General features: G+C 50.9%; 9 protein-coding genes across 9 annotated transcripts; 6 read left to right on the top strand and 3 right to left on the bottom strand.

Annotated features, from left to right (window-relative positions):
* Positions 1–288: 288 nt before the first annotated feature.
* Positions 289–3,714, top strand: HO133_005084 (uncharacterized protein; the record flags this gene model as incomplete). Its single annotated transcript, XM_037295996.1, has 8 exons — positions 289–612; positions 668–748; positions 806–835; positions 892–925; positions 977–1,200; positions 1,251–1,892; positions 1,946–3,448; positions 3,508–3,714. The coding sequence occupies 8 exons, from the start codon at positions 289–291 to the stop codon at positions 3,712–3,714; spliced, it is 3,045 nt and encodes a 1,014-aa protein (XP_037148694.1).
* Positions 3,715–5,662: 1,948 nt separating this feature from the next.
* Positions 5,663–6,478, top strand: HO133_005083 (uncharacterized protein; the record flags this gene model as incomplete). The annotated part of the gene is made up of 1 exon (XM_037295995.1): positions 5,663–6,478. One exon carries the CDS (start codon positions 5,663–5,665, stop codon positions 6,476–6,478), a length of 816 nt encoding a protein of 271 aa, XP_037148693.1.
* Positions 6,479–7,002: 524 nt separating this feature from the next.
* On the top strand, positions 7,003–7,964 carry HO133_005082 (uncharacterized protein; the record flags this gene model as incomplete). Its single annotated transcript, XM_037295994.1, has 2 exons — positions 7,003–7,214; positions 7,301–7,964. 2 exons carry the CDS (start codon positions 7,003–7,005, stop codon positions 7,962–7,964), a joined length of 876 nt encoding a protein of 291 aa, XP_037148692.1.
* A 3,282-nt stretch (positions 7,965–11,246) lies between these two features.
* Positions 11,247–12,332, bottom strand: HO133_005081 (uncharacterized protein; the record flags this gene model as incomplete). Its single annotated transcript, XM_037295993.1, has 2 exons — positions 11,247–11,763; positions 11,836–12,332. 2 exons carry the CDS (start codon positions 12,330–12,332, stop codon positions 11,247–11,249), a joined length of 1,014 nt encoding a protein of 337 aa, XP_037148691.1.
* Positions 12,333–13,393: 1,061 nt separating this feature from the next.
* Positions 13,394–14,354, bottom strand: HO133_005080 (uncharacterized protein; the record flags this gene model as incomplete). The annotated part of the gene is made up of 2 exons (XM_037295992.1): positions 13,394–14,041; positions 14,295–14,354. The coding sequence occupies 2 exons, from the start codon at positions 14,352–14,354 to the stop codon at positions 13,394–13,396; spliced, it is 708 nt and encodes a 235-aa protein (XP_037148690.1).
* Positions 14,355–18,017: 3,663 nt separating this feature from the next.
* On the top strand, positions 18,018–19,398 carry HO133_005079 (uncharacterized protein; the record flags this gene model as incomplete). Its single annotated transcript, XM_037295991.1, has 4 exons — positions 18,018–18,092; positions 18,167–18,416; positions 18,506–18,852; positions 19,225–19,398. The coding sequence occupies 4 exons, from the start codon at positions 18,018–18,020 to the stop codon at positions 19,396–19,398; spliced, it is 846 nt and encodes a 281-aa protein (XP_037148689.1).
* Positions 19,399–19,659: 261 nt separating this feature from the next.
* HO133_005078 (uncharacterized protein) lies at positions 19,660–20,637 on the top strand (the record flags this gene model as incomplete). The annotated part of the gene is made up of 4 exons (XM_037295990.1): positions 19,660–19,747; positions 19,810–19,998; positions 20,060–20,084; positions 20,466–20,637. 4 exons carry the CDS (start codon positions 19,660–19,662, stop codon positions 20,635–20,637), a joined length of 474 nt encoding a protein of 157 aa, XP_037148688.1.
* A 945-nt stretch (positions 20,638–21,582) lies between these two features.
* HO133_005077 (uncharacterized protein) lies at positions 21,583–24,159 on the top strand (the record flags this gene model as incomplete). The annotated part of the gene is made up of 3 exons (XM_037295989.1): positions 21,583–21,772; positions 21,821–21,915; positions 21,973–24,159. 3 exons carry the CDS (start codon positions 21,583–21,585, stop codon positions 24,157–24,159), a joined length of 2,472 nt encoding a protein of 823 aa, XP_037148687.1.
* A 481-nt stretch (positions 24,160–24,640) lies between these two features.
* HO133_005076 (uncharacterized protein) lies at positions 24,641–26,200 on the bottom strand (the record flags this gene model as incomplete). Its single annotated transcript, XM_037295988.1, has 3 exons — positions 24,641–24,691; positions 24,751–26,031; positions 26,120–26,200. The coding sequence occupies 3 exons, from the start codon at positions 26,198–26,200 to the stop codon at positions 24,641–24,643; spliced, it is 1,413 nt and encodes a 470-aa protein (XP_037148686.1).
* Positions 26,201–26,363: the final 163 nt, after the last annotated feature.

The following is a 26,363-nucleotide window of genomic DNA, read 5'->3' as shown; positions in this document are numbered from 1 at the left end:
GGATGATTTTTCGCGCCAATTTAACGGTTTTAAAAAACTCAACTGAGAGGGGGTGAATTGGCGAATCAGGAAGCGTCGTTGCTCAAGCTAGCTGATTGTGAGACAGTAAACTATAAGAGCTCTTGCCCATCTCGCCTCAATCTTCCTACATCACCTCTCCACTCCCTTTGCCTTCTTTGCTTTTTCTTCTCCTTCTCCTTCTTCTTTTCCCTCCTCAACACCACCTCGGTGCTATCACCACCAAACATCTTGTTATTGCAGTATCTAACAACAACCCTAGACGCTGCAATGGCTCCTCCCGACGAGAACGGTACGGATAATTCGACGGAAAACCACCTCCGTTTCGATGAGCCAAAATTCGACAACGAAGCTGAAGGTGGTCGCAAACAATCCGGCGCTGAACACAAGGGTTCCATCTACGCCAAACCAGACCTGGAAAACGGCGAGGAATATGCTAATCTAGTCGCTTACATCTCTTCTTACTATGAAGGTCCCCGAAGAAAGTCGGTCGTGTCGATGGAAGGCGGCGATGCAAAGAAGCCTTGGTGGAAGTTTTGGTCTCGCGGTCCCAAAGCCGAGAAAGGAGATGGCTCCTTAGAGATCCCTGACGATGTGAGTTAGACGTCGATAGGCCATCAACATCACCCTTTGCTAACGCGAATCGCAGTGGCTCGAGGCCGATATCAAGCAGGGTATCTCGAACACTGAGGTTGAGAACCGTCGCAAGAAGACCGGATTCAACGAGTTGGTCAGTACTTGATCAGTGCGCTCTGCGACGCGGTTGATGCTGACTGACCTTTGAAAGACGACTGAGAAAGAAAACTTGTTCCTCAAGGTACGACGCGAAAACATGAGCAATAATAAAATGATATCAGCAACTAACAAACCCAGTTCCTGTCATACTTCACGGGTCCCATCCTTTATGGTAAGTCCCTGTTGCAATCTTGATGGCGATCATGGCTAAAGTGAAACACAGTCATGGAAATCGCTGTCCTCGTCGCTGCAGGTCTACGTGAATGGATCGATTTGGGTGTCATCATTGCCATTCTACTCCTCAACGCTACTGTCGGTTGGTATCAAGAAAAGCAGGCTGCCGATGTCGTTGCATCTCTCAAGGGTGACATTGCTATGAGAGCCACAGTCATTCGTGATGGTAAAGAAGAGGACATCAAGGCTCGTGAACTTGTTCCCGGAGATATCGTATGTTCTGGCGTCTGATGATACATGCGCATTATCTTACAATTGACCAGATCATCATCGAAGAAGGCCAGGTCATCCCAGCTGACGCCCGGTTGATCTGCAACTACGACGCCCCAGAGGCCTTCGAGGAATACAAAGAGCTGATGCGTCAAGAACTCAACGAACCTTCCGAGAAGAAGGAAGGGGCAGAGGATGACGAAGAGGAGGAGAAACATCATGGCCATTCCTTGATTGCCGCCGATCAGTCTGCTATCACTGGGGAATCCTTAGCCGTCGACAAATTCATGGGTGATACCGCATACTACACCACTGGTTGCAAGCGTGGAAAGGCCTTCGCTGTGGTGACTGCACCTGCCAGGACCTCTTTCGTCGGCCGAACTGCTTCATTGGTTCAGGGTGCCAAAGATCAGGGCCATTTCAAGGCTATAATGAACTCCATTGGTACTGCGCTCCTCGTAATCGTCGTGGCCTGGATCTTGATCGCCTGGATTGGTGCTTTCTTCCATCATCTCAGGATTGCTACACCTGAAGTCGGTTCCAACAACCTGCTCCACTATCTTTTGATTCTACTGGTCGTTGGTGTTCCTGTCGGTCTACCCGTTGTGACAACTACTACTTTGGCTGTTGGTGCTGCGTACTTGGCTAAGGATAAGGCAATTGTTCAGAAGTTGACCGCTATTGAATCGTTGGCAGTATGTTCACCTTGAGCGTGCTCGTATCCGAGTATACTGACCCCAAACTTTAGGGTGTCGATGTCCTCTGCTCTGACAAAACCGGGACCCTTACAGCTAACCAACTGTCCATCCGTGAACCTTACGTCGCAGAAGATGTCGATGTCAATTGGATGATGGCAGTCGCAGTCCTGGCATCCTCTCACAACATCAAGTCACTGGATCCTATCGACAAGGTTACTATCCTTACGCTCAAGCGTTATCCCAAAGCACGAGAAATTTTGGAGCAAGGCTGGAAGACCCAGAAATACACTCCCTTTGACCCTGTCTCAAAGCGTATCACTTGCGAATGTACATGCGATGGTCACAGTTACGTTGCAGCAAAGGGTGCACCAAAGGCTATTCTCAACCTTTCAGAGTGCACTCAAGAGACGTCGGATCTGTTCAAGAATAAGGCTGCGGAATTCGCTCGTAGAGGTTTCCGATCTCTAGGTGTTGCTGTCAAGAAGGACAACGAGCCATGGGAGCTACTCGGAATGTTGTCCATGTTCGATCCTCCTCGTGAAGATACCGCTCAGACCATCGCTGAGGCTCAATTCCTTGGTCTTCAGGTCAAAATGCTTACAGGTGATGCTATTGCTATCGCCAAGGAAACCTGCAAGATGTTGGCTCTAGGTACCAAAGTCTACAACTCCGACAGACTGATCCACGGTGGACTTAGCGGCACAACTCAACACGACCTCGTAGAGAGAGCCGATGGTTTTGCCGAAGTCTTCCCCGAGCACAAGTACCAGGTAGTGGAAATGATCCAACAGCGAGGACATCTTACTGCCATGACAGGTGACGGTGTTAATGACGCGCCTTCTCTCAAGAAGTCTGATTGTGGTATTGCTGTAGAGGGAGCTTCCGAAGCCGCTCAGGCCGCCGCCGATATCGTCTTCCTTGCACCCGGTCTTAGCACTATCGTCAGCGCCATCAAGATTGCACGACAGATCTTCCAGCGTATGAAAGCTTATATCCAATACCGTATCGCCCTCTGCTTCCATTTGGAAATCTACTTGGTCACCTCAATGGTCATCATTAACGAGACTATTGGTGTCGAACTTATTGTCTTTCTTGCTCTGTTCGCCGATTTGGCAACCATCGCTGTGGCCTACGACAATGCTCATTTCGAAGCACGCCCTGTGGAATGGCAGTTGCCAAAGATCTGGGTTATTAGTGTCACTATGGGAGCTCTGCTTGCACTCGGTACTTGGGTTATTCGTGGCTCTATGTTCCTCCCCAACGGAGGTATCATCGAGAACTTTGCCAACGTTCAAGAGGTCATCTTCCTAGAAGTCTCCTTGACCGAAAATTGGCTCATCTTCGTTACCCGTGGCGGTCAAACCTGGCCATCTTGGCAACTTGTTGCCGCCATCTTCGGTGTCGATGTTCTGTCAACTTTGTTCTGTGTCTTTGGTTGGCTCTCCGGTGCCGGCTATGCCACAGATCCTCGCGACCGCGCCAACCTCAACCCGAACGGTCGCACGAGCGTTGTGACTGCCGTTGTCATCTGGGCTTACTCTATCGGTGTTACCGTAAGTTCCAACCAGTTGTTCATAGTCTACCATCTTGCTGACATTTTGTGCTTTTCCAGATTGTCATCGCCATCATCTACTATCTGATGAACCAGATCGAATGGCTCGATAACCTCGGCCGCAAGAGCCGTAGCCGCAGCGATACCCAGATGGAGAACATCATCGGTCATCTCAGCAAGGTCGCCATCGAGCACGAGCGCGACGATAAGGGTGGTAGCCGCTGGCATCTGGGCACGAGGGCTACGGAGGCCGAGATGGACGAATAGGAGGAGCGCGTCACACAGGGGGATCAGACTTGCATGCTGTTTACTTCATGCAGTCTGAGGAGTATTGGCAGGAGGTGGTTGATTTCCTTTCCCTTTGCTTTCTGAGATCCTATTCTTGTCGATACAGTGGATACAACCTAAATTACACCAAGGGGTTCGCTAAAAAAGACTGTTGACCGGAATCAAAGAAACATTGCATGCCCCAGACAAAAGCCTCGGCGGCTAGCTTAAGCAAAGCTCAAAGTGTAGATCAAACGGATCAAAGTCCTTCTCCATATACAGTTGTATCCATCAATCAAAACATTAAGCTACTCGATCTATCTCAGGGTGCATCTTGATTCTCTGAGTGAGTAAACATTGTTGGGGTGTGTACCAGCGTACTATGTGCCCTGAGATCTCTCCCCCTGGTCCCCGAGTCTGGTATATGTCTCTGGTCACTTCCCCATGTTGCTTCCTCTCTGCTTACGTCTCAATCTTCCGCCCACAGGATCCAGATATTGTTCGCTTCCGACCCACGGGTCGTCTCAGCGCATGAGTTGAACTGTTTGTATGGCGAGCCCGTCGGCTGACAGGTTGGGTGGGTGTTTGGTGTTGGGTTGGCCATCTTCGGATGAGATTGGCCCGTGGGTTTCAGGGAAGAGCAAGGTGTGCTGGTGTTTGCAAATACGCGTCTTTACGTTATGGCATTTTTGGTCAGGATGCAACAATGATTTACGCGCGTTTGTAACGATGCAGTTTAGCTAACAATTCCATCTCCGCCACGATTGGACGAAGCATTTGCACTCTACTGTAGCAAATATCGATGCCTCTGGATCTGTAGTATTGAACAACACGGTCGGAGCAGACATGGGTCGCTCGACTCCGCAGTACTCTGAGGGCGGATTGCCATGACTGCGAAGGACTGGCTATCAGAAGTCAGCTGGGCCGGGAGCAGATGGGGTGGCATGTATCATCTCACATTCCGGTCCAATATACGAGCATTCGGGTGAGCATTATAGATTCGATCAAGGTGTCTCGCCTGGTCAGAAAAAAGAAGTGGTCATTGGTCGTGTGGACCCACTCTGTGAGTCTCGTTGCTGAAGCCATATCGAAACACGTGGGGGCGGATTTCGGCAGGTACATCCAGGAGTCCTGACTACAGGATTTTGGGTGTGTCTTGCGTAATATCTGATCGATCGTCGACTGTCGTCAGGAGCAGATCAAATCTCTTCAGGGCGTATCCTGCCGGTGAACCGTTACACCATTGTACCAGCGCCACTAGGAATCGAACCTAATACAGTCAAAGTAATACACCGACCACGTGTGGGTCGTGTGGACTTATCATTGAAAGCTAGACGAAGTCTTCTCGCTGCTTTGCTTAGATGTCTGGCAAAGAGAGAGTTTGGAGTAGCCCAATACAATTTAAGACTGAGCAATCCGAGCAGAATATCTGGAAATCGACTCATGCAAACATCCATCTTTTACAGATAAGAGTCACAGGTTCGTTCATGAGACTTGCAGTCCTACCAAAAACAGCCTGTGGTGGAGTCGAATCATACAAGTTACATTAGTCTTTTAGGCTCCGTTGTGGAACACTGGAATTGCTGCCTTATTTCAGGTACTTGAATCAAGTACATAGATACTGAGCACTATAAGAGTCATATAACGATTGGGATTTGTTTGAAATAAGTTAGTAGGAGGGTGAGAAGTAAGACGGAAACAAGAGTTTTGGGCTGAGGCCAGTGGACATGTGAATGCATGGACCCTGAAACCTTGCCCCGAGCGGTTTCACATCTCCACAAGTAAGACGACCACTTCACTCACCAGCCTCCTCACCGCCTACAAAAAACATACTAATAGGATTTGGAGAGTGAAAGCAAATATGGCTTTGAGTACTCCGACCAAAGTCTTTCGAAGACCTCAAATTTCCTAGATTTCTATCCCAGCCACGCCAAATCCCCAAGACAAAATGCAGAACCACGTGTCTCCGACCAGATATCTTTCACCAAAACGGAAGCGAGGCGGCGAAGATTCACTACTTGGAGATGCTCCAGCTCCCTCACGCCTTAGGACTACCAATTTACCTACGAGACCTCTGCTCGAGCAGGGCTACTCTAACGAAGGCAGCCCTCGAGCAACCGTTGCTGGGCACCTACAAAACCTGGACCTGCAGGAACATAGTCCCATTTCAGTACTGGATTTTGGTATACCTGTTGAATCTCAAATGAGTCACTCAAAGACTGGCCTTCATTCGGGCGGCTTCAATCCAAATATCATCCTTCCAAACCAGACATACAATGCTCCGATAACCCCACCACCAAGTTCCAATGGCCGTTTTACAACGTGGGCGCCATCTGGAATACAGGACAAACCTTCAGTAACGCCTCTCGAGATTCCAGAAACCCCTCGATTACGCCCTGTATCCTCGCCCACACCTCCCTCATCCGCGAAAAAGTCGAGGTCGCCTCCTCCTCTGTCTCCAACGCTTTGGTGGCATGACGAAGAAATCACGGGTCACGACCCTAGTGATCCTACCGATGACGGCTACGGTATCAACGGCGTTGGCTTCCTACCTACGCCGGCAATAGCGAATGCTCGAGCTGAACGGCGAAAGAAGCAGGTTGCAGAGTGGAAGAATAGAGAAGCGAGGGAGGCGAGGCAAAAGAGAGGCGATAGGCGGAGGAGGAGAGATCTAGGGCCTGGATCCTCAGGCAATGGCACTAATCATGGGAGCACTGGCGTGAGGGCGAACGAGAGTCGGAAGGTCCGATTTCTGGAAATCTAGGCACAGGATAAAGGCGTTGTCGAGGTTTAGGCACGGGCTGTGAAGGACCTAGGGGTTGGCACTCCCAATTGAATTATGGGAAACTTGATGAGGCGAATGACAGCGACGGCGTACAGCTGGAAGATTACTTATCATCAACACTCGTTCATGAGGATTGGGGACTGAGGGGTTGCATCGGCTCATACGATCGTACATACTTTGAATTCATGCACAAAATTATGATTATGTGAGGGCCTGGGGTCCCAGAAAGTGAAAAGTTCCCTCAAATTGCAAACTAGATCGATTATGTACGGTTGCTTAATGAGTACATTCTTCGATGAGGTTAAGTCCGAAATATAGCCGGAGTTAAGGACGACCTCGTTGACGCCTTCCCTCAATTAATGCTTTCGGTTTGCTTTTTTTTTCCTAAACAGCTCTTGAAAAAGAGAACGTTAAGAACATTATAGCTCTTTGAAAAGCCGGGGAGCCTTCCACTCCTCCGCACCTGAGACATCCAGCTGAAGGATCCACTGTCTCCATGGACCATGGCCTCCAACCATGGAAGCGTAGCGCACCTCCTGCCGCTGACATATAAACGTATGGTATCCGCATGGCTAGAAGAGGATTGTCCCAGCTTCGATTACGGCGGATTTGTCGTTGGGGAGTCCGTGGCTGAGGCGAAGCTGTTGGGAAAGAGTTCGGGCATGATAGCTGGGGTGCCCTTCTTCGATGAGATCTTCAGGCAGCTGGAATGCACGTATGACCTCCTAACATTGATGTCACCCAGCTCTTGTTTCTTATCAAGTTCTTTTTGAAGACCAGAAACTAAGCCGACGATGTCAGTGTAGAATGGCACATAGTTGAAGGCCATTTCTTCGATCCGATCACCCACTGTGCAACAGTCCGCGGTCCGGTCCGGAAGCTCCTCCTTGGAGAGCGAGTAGCCCTCAATACCCTCGCGAGGTGCTCAGGTATAGCCACCAGGTCCGCCCGCATGCTCTCCCTCGTCCGCAACGCAGGCTATTCCAATATCCTGGCCGGCACCCGTAAAACCACCCCAGGGTTTCGCCTAGTCGAAAAGTATGGTATGCTCGCGGGTGGTTGTGATCCTCACCGCATTGACCTCAGCGCTATGACTATGCTCAAAGACAACCATGTTATAGCTGCCGGTAGCATCACCCGTGCCGTCAAGGCCGCACAAGCTGCTGGAGGCTTCGCTATCAAAGTAGAAGTGGAGTGTCAGACTGAGGCAGAAGCCGACGAGGCTGTAGCAGCTGGTGCTGATGTGGTTATGCTTGACAACTTCACAGGCGAAGGAGTTAAGGTAGCCGCGAAGAGCCTTAAGGAGAGGTGGAAAGGGAGGAGAGAGTTCCTGGTTGAAGTCAGCGGTGGCTTGACAGAGGCTAACGTCGCAGACTTTGTTTGCAACGATGTGGACGTGATAAGTACCAGCAGTATCCACCAAGGTGTGCCGCATGTTGACTTCTCGCTGAAGATTGTTCAATGAGGACGGCTCACGAGGGCCAAGTCTTTCAAAGTCTCAGTGCAGAAGAGGGTCTTCAAAATAAGGCCTATTAGCGCTGGCGATAAGCTGGAGCGAACACTCGTTGCACTGTCCTGCTCTTGAGGACTGTACGGGATAAGTAAATCGCCGATCTCTATAGGGGGTAAATGCCTTGAACGTGACTCTGCTTGCCTCGACATATGTCTCCAGAGTTCAATATGATATGTTTCTCATCCTTCTTTCTCCTTTTGCCTTGCTAGGCGTGCTATCAGTGTCCACAGTTGATCACCAGTCAACATTTCGAATCCAACTGCCATCTGTCTGAGTTAGTCAACATCCACGCATCGTTTGAGGTACATACGCACGGGAGCTGCTAATGTGTACCAGTCTTCGAGGAGCAGCTGCTCACAGCTTGGCACCAGATAGCATAGACTTACGCCATCATGTAAGGGTGCTGTAGCTGCGGTTGCTAGAAAGGATACTGCGCTCGCCGTCTGATCCGCTGGAGTATTGGCCTGGAGCAGTGAACCCCGACATCGGATTTGGTCTCCTGTCGACTGCCCAGTCAGCTGCGTATGATATTCTTCCTTCCATAGCTATCTCAAAGATCGAGGTAAAGGAAGACTAGCCGCACATGTGGGGAGACCACTAGGGAGGGTTGGCAGGGTGTCATGGAAGTATTTTGGTCGTTCGAGCTTCGTGACGACCTCATTGCACCCTGCGACAGCTCTACGAGGATGGAGAGGGGGAAAGTTTGTTATCTCTGTTGAGTGATTGGCTATAGCGAGACGGCAGTTTGAATCCTTCGAGAGTGGAGTCAGTCCAACAGACAAGACACTCAAGCTCGACCACCCGTCCCGATGCAAGCTTACCTCGCAGCTACAGGATCGCCTACCTCATCACCATCGACGTGGCAAAGCCCATGCCAATTGCTATGGCTAGTTGTCTCTACGATCGACACCGAAGACACCTTGATCACGGCTCTCAGCGGATTCGTTCCTATGCACTACCACAAAGGAAGACATCTTAGCATCAACCCCCCACATCAGCTGAACACACATCGTCCATGAAAGAGTGATAGAATAATCATACTTTCTCGTGTCAACGGCAGTGGCGACACCATAGGCCAAGTGCAGACCGCTATTGACTTCTGGATGCAAACCCCGGGCACGGAGATGAGCTCATGCGGGCATAGTGCAAAACGCAACTTCGACTAGCCACAAGAAGACTTTTAGTTGGGGCCACCTTCATGTCCTTGAGCCTATGAGGAGGCCCCAGGAGGCCTGTGCAGCTTGCATCTAGTCTCGAACGTCGTATCTAACGACTCGACATAAGTCTTTTGGCTGCCAGTGACCAGCCTTGCTCGCATATATGCGGCTTTTGCATCCATGGACAGCACCGTATGCATGGCTTAGAGCCCCTAGACCAGACCAAATCCCTCACATGCCTTGCTGCTGACGAAGAGTACGGACACGATCAGGACATGATCTTCCCTCTCGAGAAGCTTCGAGACCCAGCTCGTACGTCTTGTGCCGCGAGGAACGGAGAACCCCGACCCTACTCACCGCCTGCGAGAGTTTTCAGGCTAGCAAGAACGCCAGAACGATTGCATGATGCACCATCGTTATCAACGGCCCACTAGTTTACCATGGGAGGCAGCTTCTACGTCTACAGCCCACTATCATAGCCTCCAGTGAGGGTTCCCGGCCTCCTCGCCACCAAGGGAGCGCACCGTCTAGAAGATTCGACAGGTTTCGAACCAAAGCCATGCATACGGTGGTCCTACGGTATGTCGGTCTGCGCCGTCGTTTCGTGACTATGCGCTCTACAGACGGAAGGGCCAGCTAGCTAAGGGAAGTATGATCCTACAATGGTGCACTCTTCCAACCGAAGTGCGGCATGAATCTTCAGCTCGCTTGCGAAGATGAAATTGGAGGTGCTGCAGAGGAGAGGGTGCCTTTGGATGCGGCAGCTCGAGGCCAGGTTCAAAGGCTAGGGTTCCCCTCTAGCGATTCTTTGTTGTGACGGTTGCACCGAGCTTGAGGAAGGATGAGAAGGCTTTGAGCCTGATGGATATATCTACTGGTGGATTTACATGCATATATATACAATATCAGCATCAACTCGGATGCACGTGTAGCCATCGGAAACGGGGCAGCGTCGCATCTGGTCTCCCGAACAAGCCTAGCTAGAGCCTGAGACCCAGCAGGCCAGCCCATAATGCAATATCGATTGGCATTTGTAAGAACAGGGTCGCTATACAGTACTTTGTGCAAGACAGCATTCGTCGATACAGTTACTCGTCAATGATAGGATAACCACCGAAATCTTTCGGCGCCCCAAGCACCGAACCACCGATCGTCTCCCTCTCTCTCGGAAAACCTGCCACGATCCGGCCAACGCCCCCCGAGATTTCCGAGGAACCTTGGCGCACCCTGGCGGAAATCCCGCAAGGAATCAGCGCAACCTGTTCCGCGTGCGTGTCGATCAAGACAATATTCAGGGTTGGATTGTGTGACGGTGGCGGATCCTTGAGCGCTCGCTGTGGTGGCTGCGAGGGTTCGGATATTAAGATACTAACCGGCGTGGATCTTTTTTGGGATTCACCTTTATGCCTCGCTGGTGACTGGTCGGGTGGGCGCTGGTGTCTTCTGGTGTCTTCTGGGCTTGGGGGGTTTGGACTTTGACTTTGACGTCGGGGGGGTGAGGGTGAGGGTGAGGGTTTGAGTGAGGGTTTGAGGGTTTGAGTGAGTGATTTTGCATCGGGGGAGTGTGAGTGTGTAAGTGTGAGTGGATGGATGCGCGGATTTGGCAAAATGCCGCAACTGGTGAGATGGGCATGAGTCAGATGGGGGGGCGGATGACTGACTGACTGACCGACCGCCTGCCTGCGGCGACGGTGGGGGGTTGGGGTGTGACGGTGATGATGATGCGGGTTTTGTTGCGGTTGACCCGGGCCACGGCTGGGGAGGAGGGATTGAGCAGAGTGGGACTTTGGTATTTTTTTTTTGGATTGTTGATGATGCGGATGGGAGGGTCGAAGGGTGGGAATGGTTGAGGGGATTTTTGGGGAATTCTCGATGGTGGGTGATATCGATGCCTTTGACGGGTTTGGGCCTGGGGTGTGTGGATTGTTTGTACGCGTGTTTTGGATGGATGGGGGTTGTATATGCTATGTTTCTTATGTACGATTGGTCTATGCCATTGATGCATCATATATACCTCACAAGCTCGTCTGCCCTGACGAATGCATGCTCAACTCCCCCCCCCAGACCATCTCTCACTTCACTCCTTCCAAGCCCTATACTGACTCTTGGCGCCCCAAACCTCTCCTTTCTTGAGCAGACACTGTCCCCTCCACTCGTTCCTCGGCGCATCCACGTACCGTGATGGCTCCACCGCGATGCCAGCCCTGGGTCCCTTTGCCGGAATCTTCGCCCCGCTGCTACTCTCCAGTTCCGGCACCTCAATGTGCTCTCCCGTGTAGAATTGAAACGCCGGCTCCGTGCTCAAGATCTCGAGGTTCAACTTCGTGGCCGGGTGGGACATGCGGACCAGAGTCCGCAGCGGCAGGTTGCGCGTGTCGAGTGGGATTATGTTGGGCGGGTCCAGGACGAAGCAGTCGTCGAATGAGGGGGAGGAGGGCCCGAGGAAGAAGGTGGTGTTTGGTTTCGGGGCCGAGGCGTGAGCGGTGATCTCTCCGGTGGGGATGGAGTTGGAGTCGAGGGATAAGTATTGGTCTGTTGAGAGGGTGATGGCGTGCCCGTCGATGGTGGGGGAGGTGGGGTTGAGGTTGAAGTAGCTGAGTGATGATGGTAGTTAGGTATGGAGTTTGTTGTGTGTAGGGAGGGTGGGATAATGATAGATCTCTTACCTGTGGTTCGTGACCCCTACTACAGTCTCCTCGCATTCGTCGCCGACAAATTCGACTTGGTATTCGACGTCGAGAACCGTCTTGCCATCCTCCTTGCCAGCTGTGTACCAGACCTTGCATTCCACGGTGCCGGGGTATCCTTCATCTCCATCTTTACTCAGATATGTGAACTGCACCCCCTCTTTCCCCGATCGATTGATTGGTACGGGACCCTCGAAGTCTTTCTTGCCCCATCCTTCCGCACCGCCATGCAAGCAGTTGGGACCATCGTTGGCATGCAGCGAATACGTTTTGCCATTGAGATTGTGTATTTGAGCGTCTTTGACGCGATTGGTGGTGCGGCCAATGGTTTCGCCAAAGTAAGGGGCATTGTGTGACTTGTAGAATCTGGCTTCGGGAAATGCCAAGACTATGTTTTGACCGTCGACATTGAATTCTTGGATGGCGGCTCCTTGAGCGAGAAAGGTAAAAGCTGATTCGGGTGATTGTGGGGACATTTTGCGGGGGGGGGAAAGGTGTGGTTCAGGCGGGGTTGGTGAGGCGAGAGGTGGGGTAAATTGGTGATGTGGTTTTAGGTGTGCAGTGAGGTGAGTGGTCTTTGCAGGGCGAGTCCGGTGAGTGATGAATCAACTATGGAGGACTGGCTGGTTTACTGTGATGATTGGATATGTGAGAAGTGTGACAAGGCAAAAGGTGCAAAGCAATCTTGATTTCTAGAATTTAATTAATTGTATACTTGTAGAACTGTAGAATTCATAACTTACATGTATTGTACTGTACACGGATCGGATTGCTTGCAGGCGTTGGTGGTGGCGTCATCAAACTGGCGTTTATCAAGACATTCATTAAAGTACTTTAATTATCAAGTGCGGGGTTTGCCTTTTACTTTACCCTGAGGCGGAGAGGCGGGGCACGCTTGCCAACGGTTTCTTAGGTAAGGTAACTGTAATGTAACTTAGATGTTTCTAGAGCTAGAGAGTACTTACTTTACTCCACCCGGTGAGACTTATATTTAAGCTTTCTGTCGATCGATCACCGGTCCAAAAAAAAAAAAACATGAGAGTATATACATCAAAAGGTTATGCACTCTGCACTCTGCACTCTGCACGTCAACACAAAATCATTCGCTCCTACACACTGCATCAAGCCCAAAACATCGGGACACATTCAACAAGTTTCTGCATCAAGAGACAGTCGGGCCTTTCGACTTGGGCAAGCTTCAAAGCTAGACGCAAGCCTCCTGTCCAGTGTGGAAACAGGATAACAAATTCCCAACTTCAGCTCCAAGTTTCATCACATGGAAAAGAACGAGAGCAGAACGAAAGGAAAGAGAGAAAGTAAGACCAGATTCACGGAGACGGTTTCAAAAGACAAAATTCAGTGGGTTATGTGGTGATAAATGGCGTATGTACTCATCGATCCGTCTACGCCCACTTTCAAGCCTTCCGCCTCCTTCTGGATCAATCCTCCGATCCAATCATAGATGCAACCAGCACACATGCCTTCCCAATATGGAGAAAGAGAAAAGAAGGAAAAAATCCCAAGAAAAAAGCAGTCGTCATGATAAAATAGGATCCAGTCCCAGAGGGCCAATGTCGTCGTCGTTCCACGCAGACATTGGTAAACACGGGTTGGCTTTCTGCTGCATCAAGTCCATCCCGTTGTATGATAACGCGACGTCGTAATTGTAATCCATGTCGGTTACGTAGCGTGACGCGGATTGCATCCACGTCTGACTTGGTGTTTGTAGCGATGCTGGGTCCAAATTCATGCTGGGGCCCAGATTCAAAGATGATTCGGGAAACGTCATACACCTATCCTCCTCCGGGCTGTGCATTGGAGGAGTCGGTTGGAATCGCCTTGCTGGATGCGCCTTTTCGCCTGCGAAAGGCCTTGAAACAAACGGTTCGAAGTTGGGTGTGGCGGGACTGAACTCGGATTTGGTGGTAGTTGGTGTTGGATATGCGTGCTCTTCCTCCTTAATCGTCATTTTCTGCCGCAGGACATCTGTATCCTCTTCAAACGTCTCGTAAATGCCCTGATCGTCCAGTTTGAGCAGTCCCAGTCGGTCGAGGATATCATGGGTGAGTGGGATCCCCTTGGCCGTTTTCTGTAACGGAGGTCCGGGCCAGGCTCTTCGGTTTAGGTTACGGTCGTATAATTCTTGGAGCGCGTTGACTAATTTATCTTGCTGCTGTTCGAGCATCTCCACATAGCTTACGCGGAAGGTCAGCGTGACCGGTCAGAAGAACATCAGAATCTCTCACCCTTTTGGATAGACCTTGTCGTGTGATTTCTTCCGCTCTCCAAATACACATATAGCATTATCGGATTGGCATCGATTGCAAGGACTCGCCCCGTCACACTGTAGAACAAGGATGAGCTTGGAGATGGAACACGCATCCGCGGATACTGACTTTTGACTTCTTAAGCCTGCATCGATCACACGCCTTGCATACTCTTTTGCGTGTGCTAGTTTCTTCGTCCTCGGGTGAGGAGTGAGTATCCCTATGCTGCATGATTATAATGTATCAGGCCGTCTAACATGGAGAATGGTGATTGATATAGGCTGTCTGATCGGACCTATACTGGGATGGTGGAGTGAAGAGAGCTTGGTATGAAATGAATGTAGTAGCACTGAAGGGAATTGTTTGCCAAATGCGATTTCATCAATAGCCAATAGCAGAAAGGCCGTAAATGGACAAGGCTAATGCAGCATGGATTAAGCGAACACGTCAACAAGGGTGTAGGTTGGGGAAGTGCGTCGAGGCGTAATGTCATTGAGAAACTGGTGGAGCAATGGAAGATATAAGGAATGGGACGAGGGGATTATTATTCAGTCAGCAGGCTGCAGAGCATTATTAAGGAAAGCAGATACGCCGTTCCGCCCGCAGTTAAGGGACGACGCATCGTAACCTTGGTAGCGTTTGTACCTTTTTCTCTTCCCTCCCTTTCGGATCGGAGACAAGTACTTTCCACTCCCACCACTTAGCCTTGGCGATACGAAATGGTATAGTTCGCCTTTTTTTTTGTTTTTTTGTTTTTGTTTAAGTGCGGTGAAGAGAGCGAGATTCAACAGTCAGCAGTCATCAAATCAGAGCAGGGCAGACCAGTCGTATCAGTCAGATTGTTTCTGGGCAAACCACCGTAGCTGAGATGCGGAATCCATGTTGCATGTCATTGATACTACCGGTATTTGCTGTTTGGACTTGCAAGAATCCCTGCTGTTCAAATCCCCCTCTGAGGCAGTGCTATCTGCAGGGCAGCAGGCTTTAATGGAGCAGATTGGCTGAAGATGGCGTGAAAGTTTCGAGGCTGAAAATCGGGTTGATGGCGGTGTGATGAGGGCAGCCAAGGTTTGCTTTGGGGGTTATGGGGGTTATGGGGGGTATTGAAAGCGAAAAGGAAAGGGAAAAGGGAAAAAGAAAAAAGAAAGAAAACGCTAGTTACAGCTGCACTCCCATCACTAAGATTATGGCTACCTTAACTTACGATCGTACTGCGGCAAAAAGATGGGCTTTACGAAGTTACCGGGAGACTTCTTCGCCGCTTTGGCATGCAATAAAAATAAGAAAATCTCTAAAAGCCTGGTAGTCGACTTACTACGCACTGATGCAGGTTGTCGGAAGGGCCCCCCCTCGGGGCCAGAGTAAAGTACGATGACCTTTAGCTCCGGTCTCGGCCTTGTATTTTGCCGACAGGGATTCTTTTTGCCACCTGCATCATGCATGTGTAAAAGTACCGGGAGTGCATCATCCGTCTGCGTCTGCTTGGTCTGCTGCTCGCTTGCTTTCTCACTTTCTCGCTTTTGTGTCTTCCTCCATTATTAGTTTAATTTAGTATATCCCTCGTGGTCTTTACAACTTGCCTTGCACCCGAACCAATGATATAAAAGTCACTCAACTTGTGCGTCATGACGACTGTACATCTAGGTATCTATGTTTACTCCATGCCTGTGTGCGGAGACTTCTCATCCCACGATCATATGACTCCTCCGCAGTATCTTATCACAATAGTCATCATCATCATCATCATTATCATCATCATCATCATCATCATAGTGAACCACAATCACAATCACAATCACAATCACAATCATCATCATGTTTAAGACTAGCCTGGCATCATGAGGTTGTGCTCATTCAGCTGCCGTCTCAATGGCAGCGTTCCTTCCCTCTTCCTTCCCTCTCCCCTCTTCCCTCTTCCTACCAAATCCCGATTGTCGGCAGGAGTGGTGGGAGGAGTGAGAGAACCTTGGCAAAAAACGTGGCATCTCATTTTCAGATAACAATCCCCCTAGGCTCTAGCCAGCTAATTAAGGTAAAGTAAAGCAGGTGTTATCGCTCACTCCAGCCGCCATGTTGCTAAAGTATTAACGTACTGTTGCCATTTGCTACTGCTGCTATGCTGCTTAATGTTCCTGTTAATCATTTACTGATCTTTGTCTTATTCCTGTAGCGCTTATTGCTAATCGCTGTCGGAGCACTACTGCCTTGAACACCGAGGCATAATTCTTATTCATTATTATTATTCATTATTCCACTTCTCCGTTCCGATGCGGAGATGCCGCCGAGATGTCAAACTTTTTGCCTCGACTACATACGGCTTAGACATGTCTTGACTGCATTATCTACTTTGTCCTTGTTCTACCCTGCATAATGGGCCCCCCCCGGGTTGAAACAAATGCAACATCAGATGTATCCTTCGGCAAGATCCACAAGTGATCGAGACGCACGTCGACTCGCTGTTCCTATTTCGAGATAATCACTTACTCATCACATTACCATCGGCAACGTCGCTTTCAATCACCCATTACCTACTTCGGTATGAGATTTTTGCAGGTTCATACCGCTGTCTTCACTGCTTCAGGCATGTGGAGTAGAAAACCTTGGAGATAAGAGAGAACATTGTTACCTTGGATGCAACTTCCGGCGGTAGATCAGCGTAGTTCATCACTGATGCTCACAGCACTTCTCATAGGCGCTTTGTTCCCAATCCGAGACTATCGACTCTCTTGGAGAAAAGTTCACGGCCCATGGCTGCACCAGCAACAAAAACAATGCAAAAGTCGACTGGAAGCTCGACGTGATCAAATTGTCACTGCCTGAGGGTTCTCCATTCAAATGGGCAGGCGAAACGCTTGAAAAAGCGGACAACTCTGGGGGATTCAACTCTACAGACTAGAGCAATCAGTGTGGGGAAGTCGACTCTCAGCGCGTTTGTGGGGTTCTCGACCAATCTTCCCCCATACGATGCACCGAAATGACATGGCGACTGGTGACTACACTGACAGCTTACCTACCGATACTTCCTGTTGCATTTGAATTGGACCAAAGAATTGCGCTTATCATGATCATGTTGTGGACAGTTGTGGTCGAACATCATTGCGCAACCAGAACTGCCGAGTATCGTGAAGTCAAATGCCGCGCGGTCTCTTCTTTCCTTCACAAGCCACCCTACCTTTGCATCCAATGCTAATCCAGTCCTTGGCAAAAATTTCGCTCACCTTTCAAGTGGTTCGGTTCGGCGTCTTGGTTCCCTGCATTGAGGCTTGTCTTAAGGTGATTGCTGGAACAGTTCACAACTTTTCAACCACCTCTCAACATGACTTGAATCGCAACGAATGACGATCATTCCACAATCGCGTCAAGTGAAAGTGCCTTGACTACATCCTAGAATTGGCTGTTGTCAACCCCTTTGTCCTCCACCATAGAGAGTGCTCAAGTGGTCCAGTACCCATCGCTGGGTAGGAGCGTATCTACGAAAAGCGCCTCTTAATCGTCTTCAATCCGACGAGACATAAGGAAGAGCAGTCTTGTCACGGCACCAACGGCTGTGATGTGAAGCTTTCTTGGCACCTTGCTGCACCATCGCCCAAACGGGCAAAATTAAGCGACCCATTACTGAAGCGGCCAGAGAGACCTCCAGGCTACCTGTCGATCATAAGATTATGGATATAAAGACACAACCAGCGGAGGACGATCCATGACGGCTCAGTCCTGGAGCGAAGACTACATGCGACACACTCTACAGAGAGTCTAAAGGTCTGGTTTTTTCTCCATTTTTTCAGCGGTCCTGTTACCTAGCACAGCGTTCACTTCCTTTTTCTGATAGCTTAGACTCTGCGGTGGATAAAGTTCCTCGACTGTTGCTGTTGCATTTCATCCCGAAGTCGCGGCAGTATGGCATCAGGGATCTCTTCAAATAAAGACAAGCTACTGCCTCTCATCACAACCCCGGCCTACGCAACAGGAAAGGTAGTCATCTCCAACACCAGCCATAATCCACTCAGTTTTGCTTTCGAAAGAGACCTCTGTTTATAGCTTCTCAGAACGATCCTTTTACGATCTACGCCTCTCGCATCACGCTCTCTCACAATGCTTTCATTCGCGGCTTCAATAGCATCTATCAACAAGCTCCAAACCTTACCCCTTCCGACCACAAAGACTTCATTGGCTACTGCCTGGCCTGGTACACGTGCGTCGGCGAGGACCACTCTCGGGAAGAGATCCGGTTCTTTTCGGCGATGGAGGACGCTACTGGAGAGGAGGGAATTCTGGATCATGAGGTTACTTTTTACAGTGAGTGAAATCTCTCACAGTCGCATGGACGATGTCACCTCGAAGGGAGTTGGAAAAAGTCAGTTCGTAGACTGAGATCTGCAATTCAGCCATCTACCGAGACGACATGCAGAAGCTCAAGAACTATCTCCTCAGTTTCGAACATTTCCGAAACCCAGAAACCGAGTTCGACGTGTCGCGCCTGCTCTTTCTAATTGACAGGATCGCGCACCCGCTCCACACTCATCTCGCCTCCGTGCCCCAATCGATACTAGCTCTGTCCCGCTTTTCCACCCCAGAGCGCCCAATTGACCCTCTCAAGATCGACCGCTCCCTCGATGTTCCCGACGAGAAGAAGACGACCAATTATATCTTCAATGTGCTGCCCGCGTGGCTGCTGAACCTGGAGACTGAGGAGTTTGAGGGAGGCAGGTGGAAGGGTTGGCCGGAATCCAAGGTAAAAAGAGTGCTTACGGGCTTGGTGCCCCTGTTGAACCGAGGCCGATGGCGCTTCTCGAGCTGTGATTGGAGAGGGCGGTGGAGGAAGGGGAGGAGTTAGAGTAAACCCGGCTTTGAGATACCTGCAATCGACTCTTTGGTGATTCATGAGATGAAAGGGGAAGCATGTATGTTCGCTTAGGATGTCTCCATGACTAATTTCATGCAAGTCCGGTTTTGCCACAGCGGCGGCAAATCCGGACTATGAAACCCCGAGAGTCCTCTTCTTTCTACACCCTGCCTTTTCATCATGCCACAAAACTCGTACCGTTCCAGTTGAGCATAAGCGATGTTTGATTTTCATTCTACATATGCGTGGCCTTTTTGTAAGCTGGAGAACCAGCACCACGTCGATTGCTGCCGAGGAGGTAGTGTCGGAGGAGTTACCCTACTAGCCAAACCCAGCAGCATCATACGGGCGTATGAATATTCGTCCTTCAATACGTACCAGGACAACGGAGCTGAGCTTTACGACTGGAATGCACAGAACAAAGGTAAAGTGTAAGCAACATGGGACCATCGGCGCATATGCCGAGCCGCTAGGATGTATCAATGAGACTGCCGGGATCACCGAAAGGGGAGCCGCATTGGATGAGGTATCGTCTCAGCGCGAGCATTGTCTGTAGTCTTTCGGCACCCGGGTCGAAGGTTGAAGACGCTTACTAAGGGCTTATTTTACGGCGCTTATCTATATCCAGTAATTTAGTCAGATTGTTGCTCGGTATGCTCAAGAGGTTCTGTATTGATCGTTCACTATACGTACAGGATGGAATTTGTTGAAGAAGCAGCTTATCGAGATGCCGGCGCCTCAGGCGCGCTGCCTGGCGTCATCCTTCTGGCAGCCGATAAGGAAGGTATGTATGTCCCATTCTCAATCTGTAAGATCAGTAAACAACAGGTCCTCACGATTTCGTAGGCACTTTCGAATATGGAAAGGCAATGGGACGTCGATCCACGAAGCCTGAGGATGCGGCTAAAGCAACAGAGCCGGACATGGTCTTGGCCATGGCCGCTTGCACCAAGCTCATGACCGCCATTGCCGTATTGCAGTGTGTGGAACGCGGTCTTTTCGACCTTGACGAGGACATCGCGCAATCCTTCCGGAGTTGAAGAACCTCGAAATCATCCTCAAAGCTGAGAGCGCTGGCGACACTCCGAGACTGAAGCAGAAGAAAATTTTATTACTCCAAGGTAGAATCTTCCGGCTCGTAACATTCTACTTGCTCAGGCATGGGAGGTGACGAATGTTCAAGGCTTATGCTCTTGCACTCGTCTGGGATGTGCTAAGATCAGATGGACCCTTTGCTCTTGAAGTGGCGCACGAATCGAAACGAAGTCCCGTGGTCTGCTGCCACTATCGAAGAATGCTGCAACAGCCTTTTACTATTCGAACCAGGAACGAGCTGGATGTATGACATGGGAGCGGACTGGGCAGACAAGATGGTGGGGCGCGCAACTGGAGATTCTCGAAACGTACATGTCAAAGAAGATCTGGGACCCTCTTTACCTGAAGAACATAATGTTCTAGCCGGCCCAGAAAGCACACATGCATGACTGACTCGCTGATCTCAGTACTCTGGATGCGACTGGAAATGCAGTGACTCTCGAAGGTTGGGACCTAGTCAACGGATCCACAGACTGTCTTGGTGGCGGAGGAGTGTTCGGATCGGCACAGGACTTCTTGGCTTTAATGAAGGCTGTGTTGGTGGAAGGTCCAAAGCTGTTGAAGGAGAAGTCATACTAGGAACTATTCAAGCCACAACTGAGCGGACCGAGCAAGCAAGCATTCCAAGCGCTGCTTGAAAGTGACAGCGGACTGTATTGGGAAATGGGTGGGAATATTGCCCTGTCCGGGCAGAAAAGTTGGAATCTCGGTGGTATAAAATGTCGCTGGATAATATGAGGGGTGGATGGGGAAGAGTACTCTTCTCTGACAAGGCATGCCGAACATCAGATGGGTATGAAAGCACATCCAAAGATCCTCTTGGACACACTACTAACCTCTGCAGTTCATCGATAGGGAGTTGGGTTTGTGTGGTTTGGTGGCACCTCCGCTCATAGCCAGAGGGTCTCCGAGAGATAGAAACGGCCATACTTCCTTAGGAGACAACTTCCGAGAAAAATATATCTTGGTCTCGAAGGATTTGATAACAGCGACGGAAGTGGCGACAGCTTTGATGTGTCTTCCTTGCAGTTTCCTGGCTTGTCATGTGCATGCGCAATTGCTGATAGAATAGTCAGAACCTGTATAGCCACCTTCTTGCCTCCCTAGCAAGAACATCGTATCGTTGTAAACATTGAAGACACCATATACCTTTCTATATGTTGTGTGACATATAGTCATAATTGTCATATATGTCCATCCACCAAAAAAGAAAGGAAAGATATTATGACCTCGGACGCTACTCTACGGCCTTCGCTTCCTGTTGAAACCTCAAGCCGTTGCCAAGAGACTCCTCAAGTTGGTGTCATCTGCCGTCCATTTTCCCGCCTACACGAGCACAAGGCTGTGGAAAAAGAAGAAGCTCCCATTGACTGTAAAATGTGACAACTAACAAATGTAACAACTAACAAATGTGTCAATATAGAAACTCCAGTCTGGGAGGTAGCATGAGGAAAACTATGGCCCTTCCGATATCCAGTCGGGGCACCTTCTCGCCAGGCTGACCCGAAATGAAATTCTACAGTCATGGAAAACATCCCACCTTCCTACGAAATCGCAATAGCGAGAAATCCATGGGGACTCATAGCTCCCTACATACCCTCTCCCGAACTGTGTGCCCTCAATAGAGTCAATCATGAATTGCACCACGTCTTCGCTCCATGCCTGTGGGGTAATCCCGCGTCACATTTTGGAACGGAGAATGATAGGGTCTATGGTAGAAATGGGATGGAGTGTTGTAGGAAATTCTACTGACCTTAAGCAGTCGCCCTGACACGCTTCAAAAGGATCCTGAAACGGGTACGCCTGAGCGTGAGGGAGCTCACCCATACTCTGCATCTCCCTCCTGCTCAGTCAGAGGTACGCTTATCACTACAAGTCGCACAGGAAAAACAAGAACGCTCACGCTTCTAAAAGCTCTATGACGGACCTCACCCTGAATGGCTTCGCGATGTCCTGGAGCAGCTGCCAAACCTCCAATCCCTCGTCGTCTCGCGGCTCCCCTTTTTCGATCATATGGCATTGCTGGCATTACGAAGCTACAGCGACAGCCGCCGACCTTCACTTGGCGGTCCAGATCCTACGTTCGCACTTCGGCTCCTCATAGCTGGAAGCTGCCAGAATACTACATCGCAAGGGTTGACGGAGGGTCTGCACCATTTCCCGAACCTCGCCTTCCTAGACCTCTCCGATACACCAGCAGCAAGAGATAAGAACTTTCTGTGGAAGTTGGGGGATCTACCACTATTGCAGGTATTGAAGTTACGGAGTGTGCATTTGAGAGACGAAGACGTCGATATTTTAGCTGAGGCTATAGGTCTCAAAGTTCGAAGCCTCGATGTTCAAGGCAATCACCTCACAGACCACAGCGTTCGGACTCTTCTGATTTCTTGCTTCCAAGCTGAAAATGATACTAATGGGTCATCGAATGGGAGACCACGCGCCATTTCAAATCTGGCGGTGGAAGACTGGCCTTTAGGGTTTGTGCGACCTGATCCTGCGGTACTCGATGAGTTCAAAGACGAAAGCTACGATGAGCGCTTCGTTCGGCGCTTGACTTCCGGCGTTATCAGTAGACTGCCATACGAGGACATGCCTCATTCCGGAATTACCCATCTTTACATCGCCAACAACAACCTCACAGTGGAAGGTCTAGCGGCCTTGATTCGGTCAGGAAAGCTGCGTGTCCTCGATGCAGGCTCTGTGAATAAATTTGTGCATGGACCTGTGTCGGAGGCATCCCCATCACTTTCCCCATTCGATGCTCGTCACATCCGGCTGCCAGGAGTGGAGAAGCTTACGCCGATCCTGAGCAAGCATGCCCAAGAAATGACCTCGCTACGACTTCATCATGCGGTCATTACCAAATATGCTCCACTCACAGACGAGCGCTCACCTGTAGCTCCCTGCGAGCTAGGTGCAGGAAAGACTCAGCATGAACTGAGCGGACCAGTGCCAAGTGAGCTAGATGCAGCAGTGTACGAGTTGGATGCAACACCACCACTCTACGAACTGGAGATACATGATCCACAGCCACGGTATGAGTTGCCCGGAGACTCTACGCATTTCTACGTCTCTCCACCGATCGGCGATAAACCTACTCTTAGTAAAGAAGAAAGCCAGCCCGAGGCCAGACGTGGAAGCATTTTCGCACCGGAACCGCTGGAGCCTGAGGAATCTGACGAAGACGCCGCCCCAGTGCTCACAGCAACGGGATTAGGCTCGGTTGCGCAAGCTGTAAATGGCATAAAAGGTCCAAACCAAGCCATGAGTGTAACGAGCAATGACCGAGTCGGCACTGGTAAACAAAGTTCACAAATGCGGACTGGACTAATTGAGAAGCAACGACAAGAGCTTCGATCGAGTCGGCTCGACAAACCTCATGGTTTGATACCAGGAATGCTGCCAAAGCTTCGAACCTTCACTTTGACCAACGTTCCATGTGTTGACAGTACCGGACGAGTGATTGATGCCCTAATTCAATTCATCAAGGATTGTGCCTCAGAAGCTGAGCTTGCAAACCTCCAGGCTCGCCTTGAAGTGGACCCTGTACGCAAGCCAGGGGAGCGTTACTCAAAGCACAATCGCCATACTGCCCGAGAGATCTTTGCACTAAGACAGATTGCACTTGAGATGGCTCCAGCAGTATCACCCAACGCTCCCAACACAACGTCAAAGCTTGTCAACAGGACCAGGTCAGCCACGGAAGATGCAGACAGTGAAGCATTCTGGTCCGCAGCTGAAAATGATTTCACCTTCTTTGACAAAGATGAAGAATGCGGCCTGCCTTCTATAGACACTGATAGTTACGTTCCCGACTCAGCATTATCCGAAAAGATCATGATGCCAGCGGATGGCGTTCAGCCGGACAGTTTGCCAAAACTGGAAACAATCGAACGCAAAGACGCACCTGTTGATGTTGTGCAGGAGCTAGTCAAGTTTAGAAAGGGGAAAAAGGCAGCTTTTGAAGAAGCGGTACAGAGGGGACTATTGCACGTCGATGGGTATTGGCCTGGTGAGGTTAAGGTCGTGAGAGGGCATCATACAGGCGGCAAGATGGACTACTATGGAAATCATTTCGAAAAGGGAGGAGTTTATCGATGAAAGAGGACCTAGGATGTCGTCGACACTTAGGCAGCCTCTTCCGTCTTTTCAGCCGGTGTGTTTGGGATGTTGGGGGCCATCGGACTTTGTGGGTCGAATGCGAGGATTGAAATGTGCACGAAGTCTTTTGAAGACGGTTCTGGATGGGTCGCTGCCCGGAAAGGAAAAAAATATCAGGGGAAGTTGCCTTGTCAACAAGAACCAAAACAGGGTGCAACGAGCTCTGTCTGTCCCAGAAATAGGGCTAATTACCCGAGCTTTGATCTCTACGTGCCTCTAAGTCTTACCAACTATCTGCGTTCATGATCCTCATCCGACCTTCGGCCGTTCCAATCCCCCCTATTCGTTCATCCCGCCCCTCCCCCAAGCCTTCCGCCCCAACTCCACCACCGCCTCCACCAACCCCTCCACCGTCCCCCTCCCCGTCCCCCTACTGACTACAGCCCTCATGAAGGCACCCCTCTCATCCCCACCCGCATAATCAATCATGAAACCCCTCGGAACGAGCCCCCGCACCACTTCCTTCGTGACCCTCCCGTTGTCCCCCGCCTCGTCGTGCAGCGTCCCGCCTCCCGCGTAGTAAAAACACACCTGGCAGCACGGCGGCGGGTTCTCGCCCACGGAGACCAGGTCCGGGTGCGACGCCACCAGACGGGCCAGGTGAGCGGCCGTGGCGAAGGCGGCGTCGATCTGTTGCGCGTAGCCGTCGCTGCCGTGGTAGATCCAGCTGAGGTACAGCTTGAGGCTGTCGCCGCGGCGGCCGCACTGGAGCGTCAGGTCCGCCAGGTCGTAGTAGTGGAGGTCGGAGGAGGAGGAGGAGGAGGAGGGCTCCGAGGCGTGGTCGTCGTCGTCGTCGTGGTGGAAGAGGTAGCTGGCCGGGAGGGTGTTGCTGGCGTGGAAGCGGCGCAGGTCGGCGCCGAGGAGGAAGGAGCAGGTGAGGGGGACGCCCATCATCTTGTGCGGGTTCACGGCGATGGAGTCGGCGAGGTGGCTGCCGGCGAGCTTGGGCGCGTGGGCGGGGGAGAGGACGGCGGGGCCGCCCCAGGAGGCGTCGACGTGCAGCCAGAGGCCGTGCTCCCGGCAGACGGCGGCGAGGGGGCCGATGGGGTCGTAGGAGCCGAGGACGGTCGTGCCGGCCGTGGCGTTGAGGTAGAAGGGCGTCTGGCCCTGCTCCTTCGCCGCGGCGACGAGGGCGGAGAGGGCGGAGGGGTCCATGCGGCCGGTGTGCGGGTCCACGGGGACGGCGCGGACGGACGAGGCGCCGAGGCCGAGCGTCTGGGCGGCCTTTTCGACGCTGTAGTGGCCGTGGGCGGAGGTGAAGAGGACGAGTTTCAGATCGTTCGCGGTGTTGCCGTGGGTTTTGGTGTCGGGGTGGAGGGTGTTGCGGGCGATCACTATGGATGTGGCGTTGGACATGGAGCCCCCTTGCACGGAAACGCCGCCGGCGTGGGGTCCGTTGAGGCCGAAGAGGTTGGCGAGTGCACGGGTCGTGTGTTTTTCGATCATGGTGAGGGCGGGCGATACTTCGTACGTGTGGACGTTGGTATTAAGGGTCGCCAGGATCAGCTCGGCGGCGAGGCCCGGGGCGTCCGTTGAGGCGTATAGTTTGCTCATGAAGCCGCGGTCCCACGTGTTGACTGAGTATTGCAGGATTTGCTCCACCTGTTCAAGGAAGCCTGCTTGGGCCAGGCCGGTCTGAGGTAAGTTTAGATCCATGAGTTGGGATAGCTTGTGAGGTTTGTGGTGTTCTACGAGGGCAGTGCGTGGGCCCCCTCCTTGGACCGAAAGACCATGACCGGTCTTTTTGGTAGATGCATCTTCGTCTGCTGAACGTATGAATGGGATAAGAAGATCTTGTACAGCATTAAGTAGCTGCGAGTTCGGTTAGTCATTACGCGTGAATTGATATAGGAGAAGATGGATAGGAACATTTCAACTTTGACACGTATAAAATACGAACATTAGAGACTTCATCAGCTCGAGAGGGAACTGGTTCTTTTTCAGCTGAACGATGGGTCGAATTGGAATCTTGATGCGACATTTTGAATAAGAAAAGCACAGAAATACAAGAGTAAAAGAGTAAAAAAGTAGAGTGGAAGATATTGGATATCTGTCAAAGGTACACGTGAGTCGTGACTTTGCTACTGGTACTATCAATATCTGGCGCACCAATTCGACAAAATACTTTACCACTTTCGTCATCA

The sequence above is a fragment of the Letharia lupina genome (assembly GCF_014066315.1).
Source record: "Letharia lupina isolate WasteWater1 chromosome Unknown contig_20, whole genome shotgun sequence".
Taxonomy (NCBI): domain Eukaryota; kingdom Fungi; phylum Ascomycota; class Lecanoromycetes; order Lecanorales; family Parmeliaceae; genus Letharia; species Letharia lupina.
This window is presented reverse-complemented; position numbering and strand designations above follow the sequence as displayed.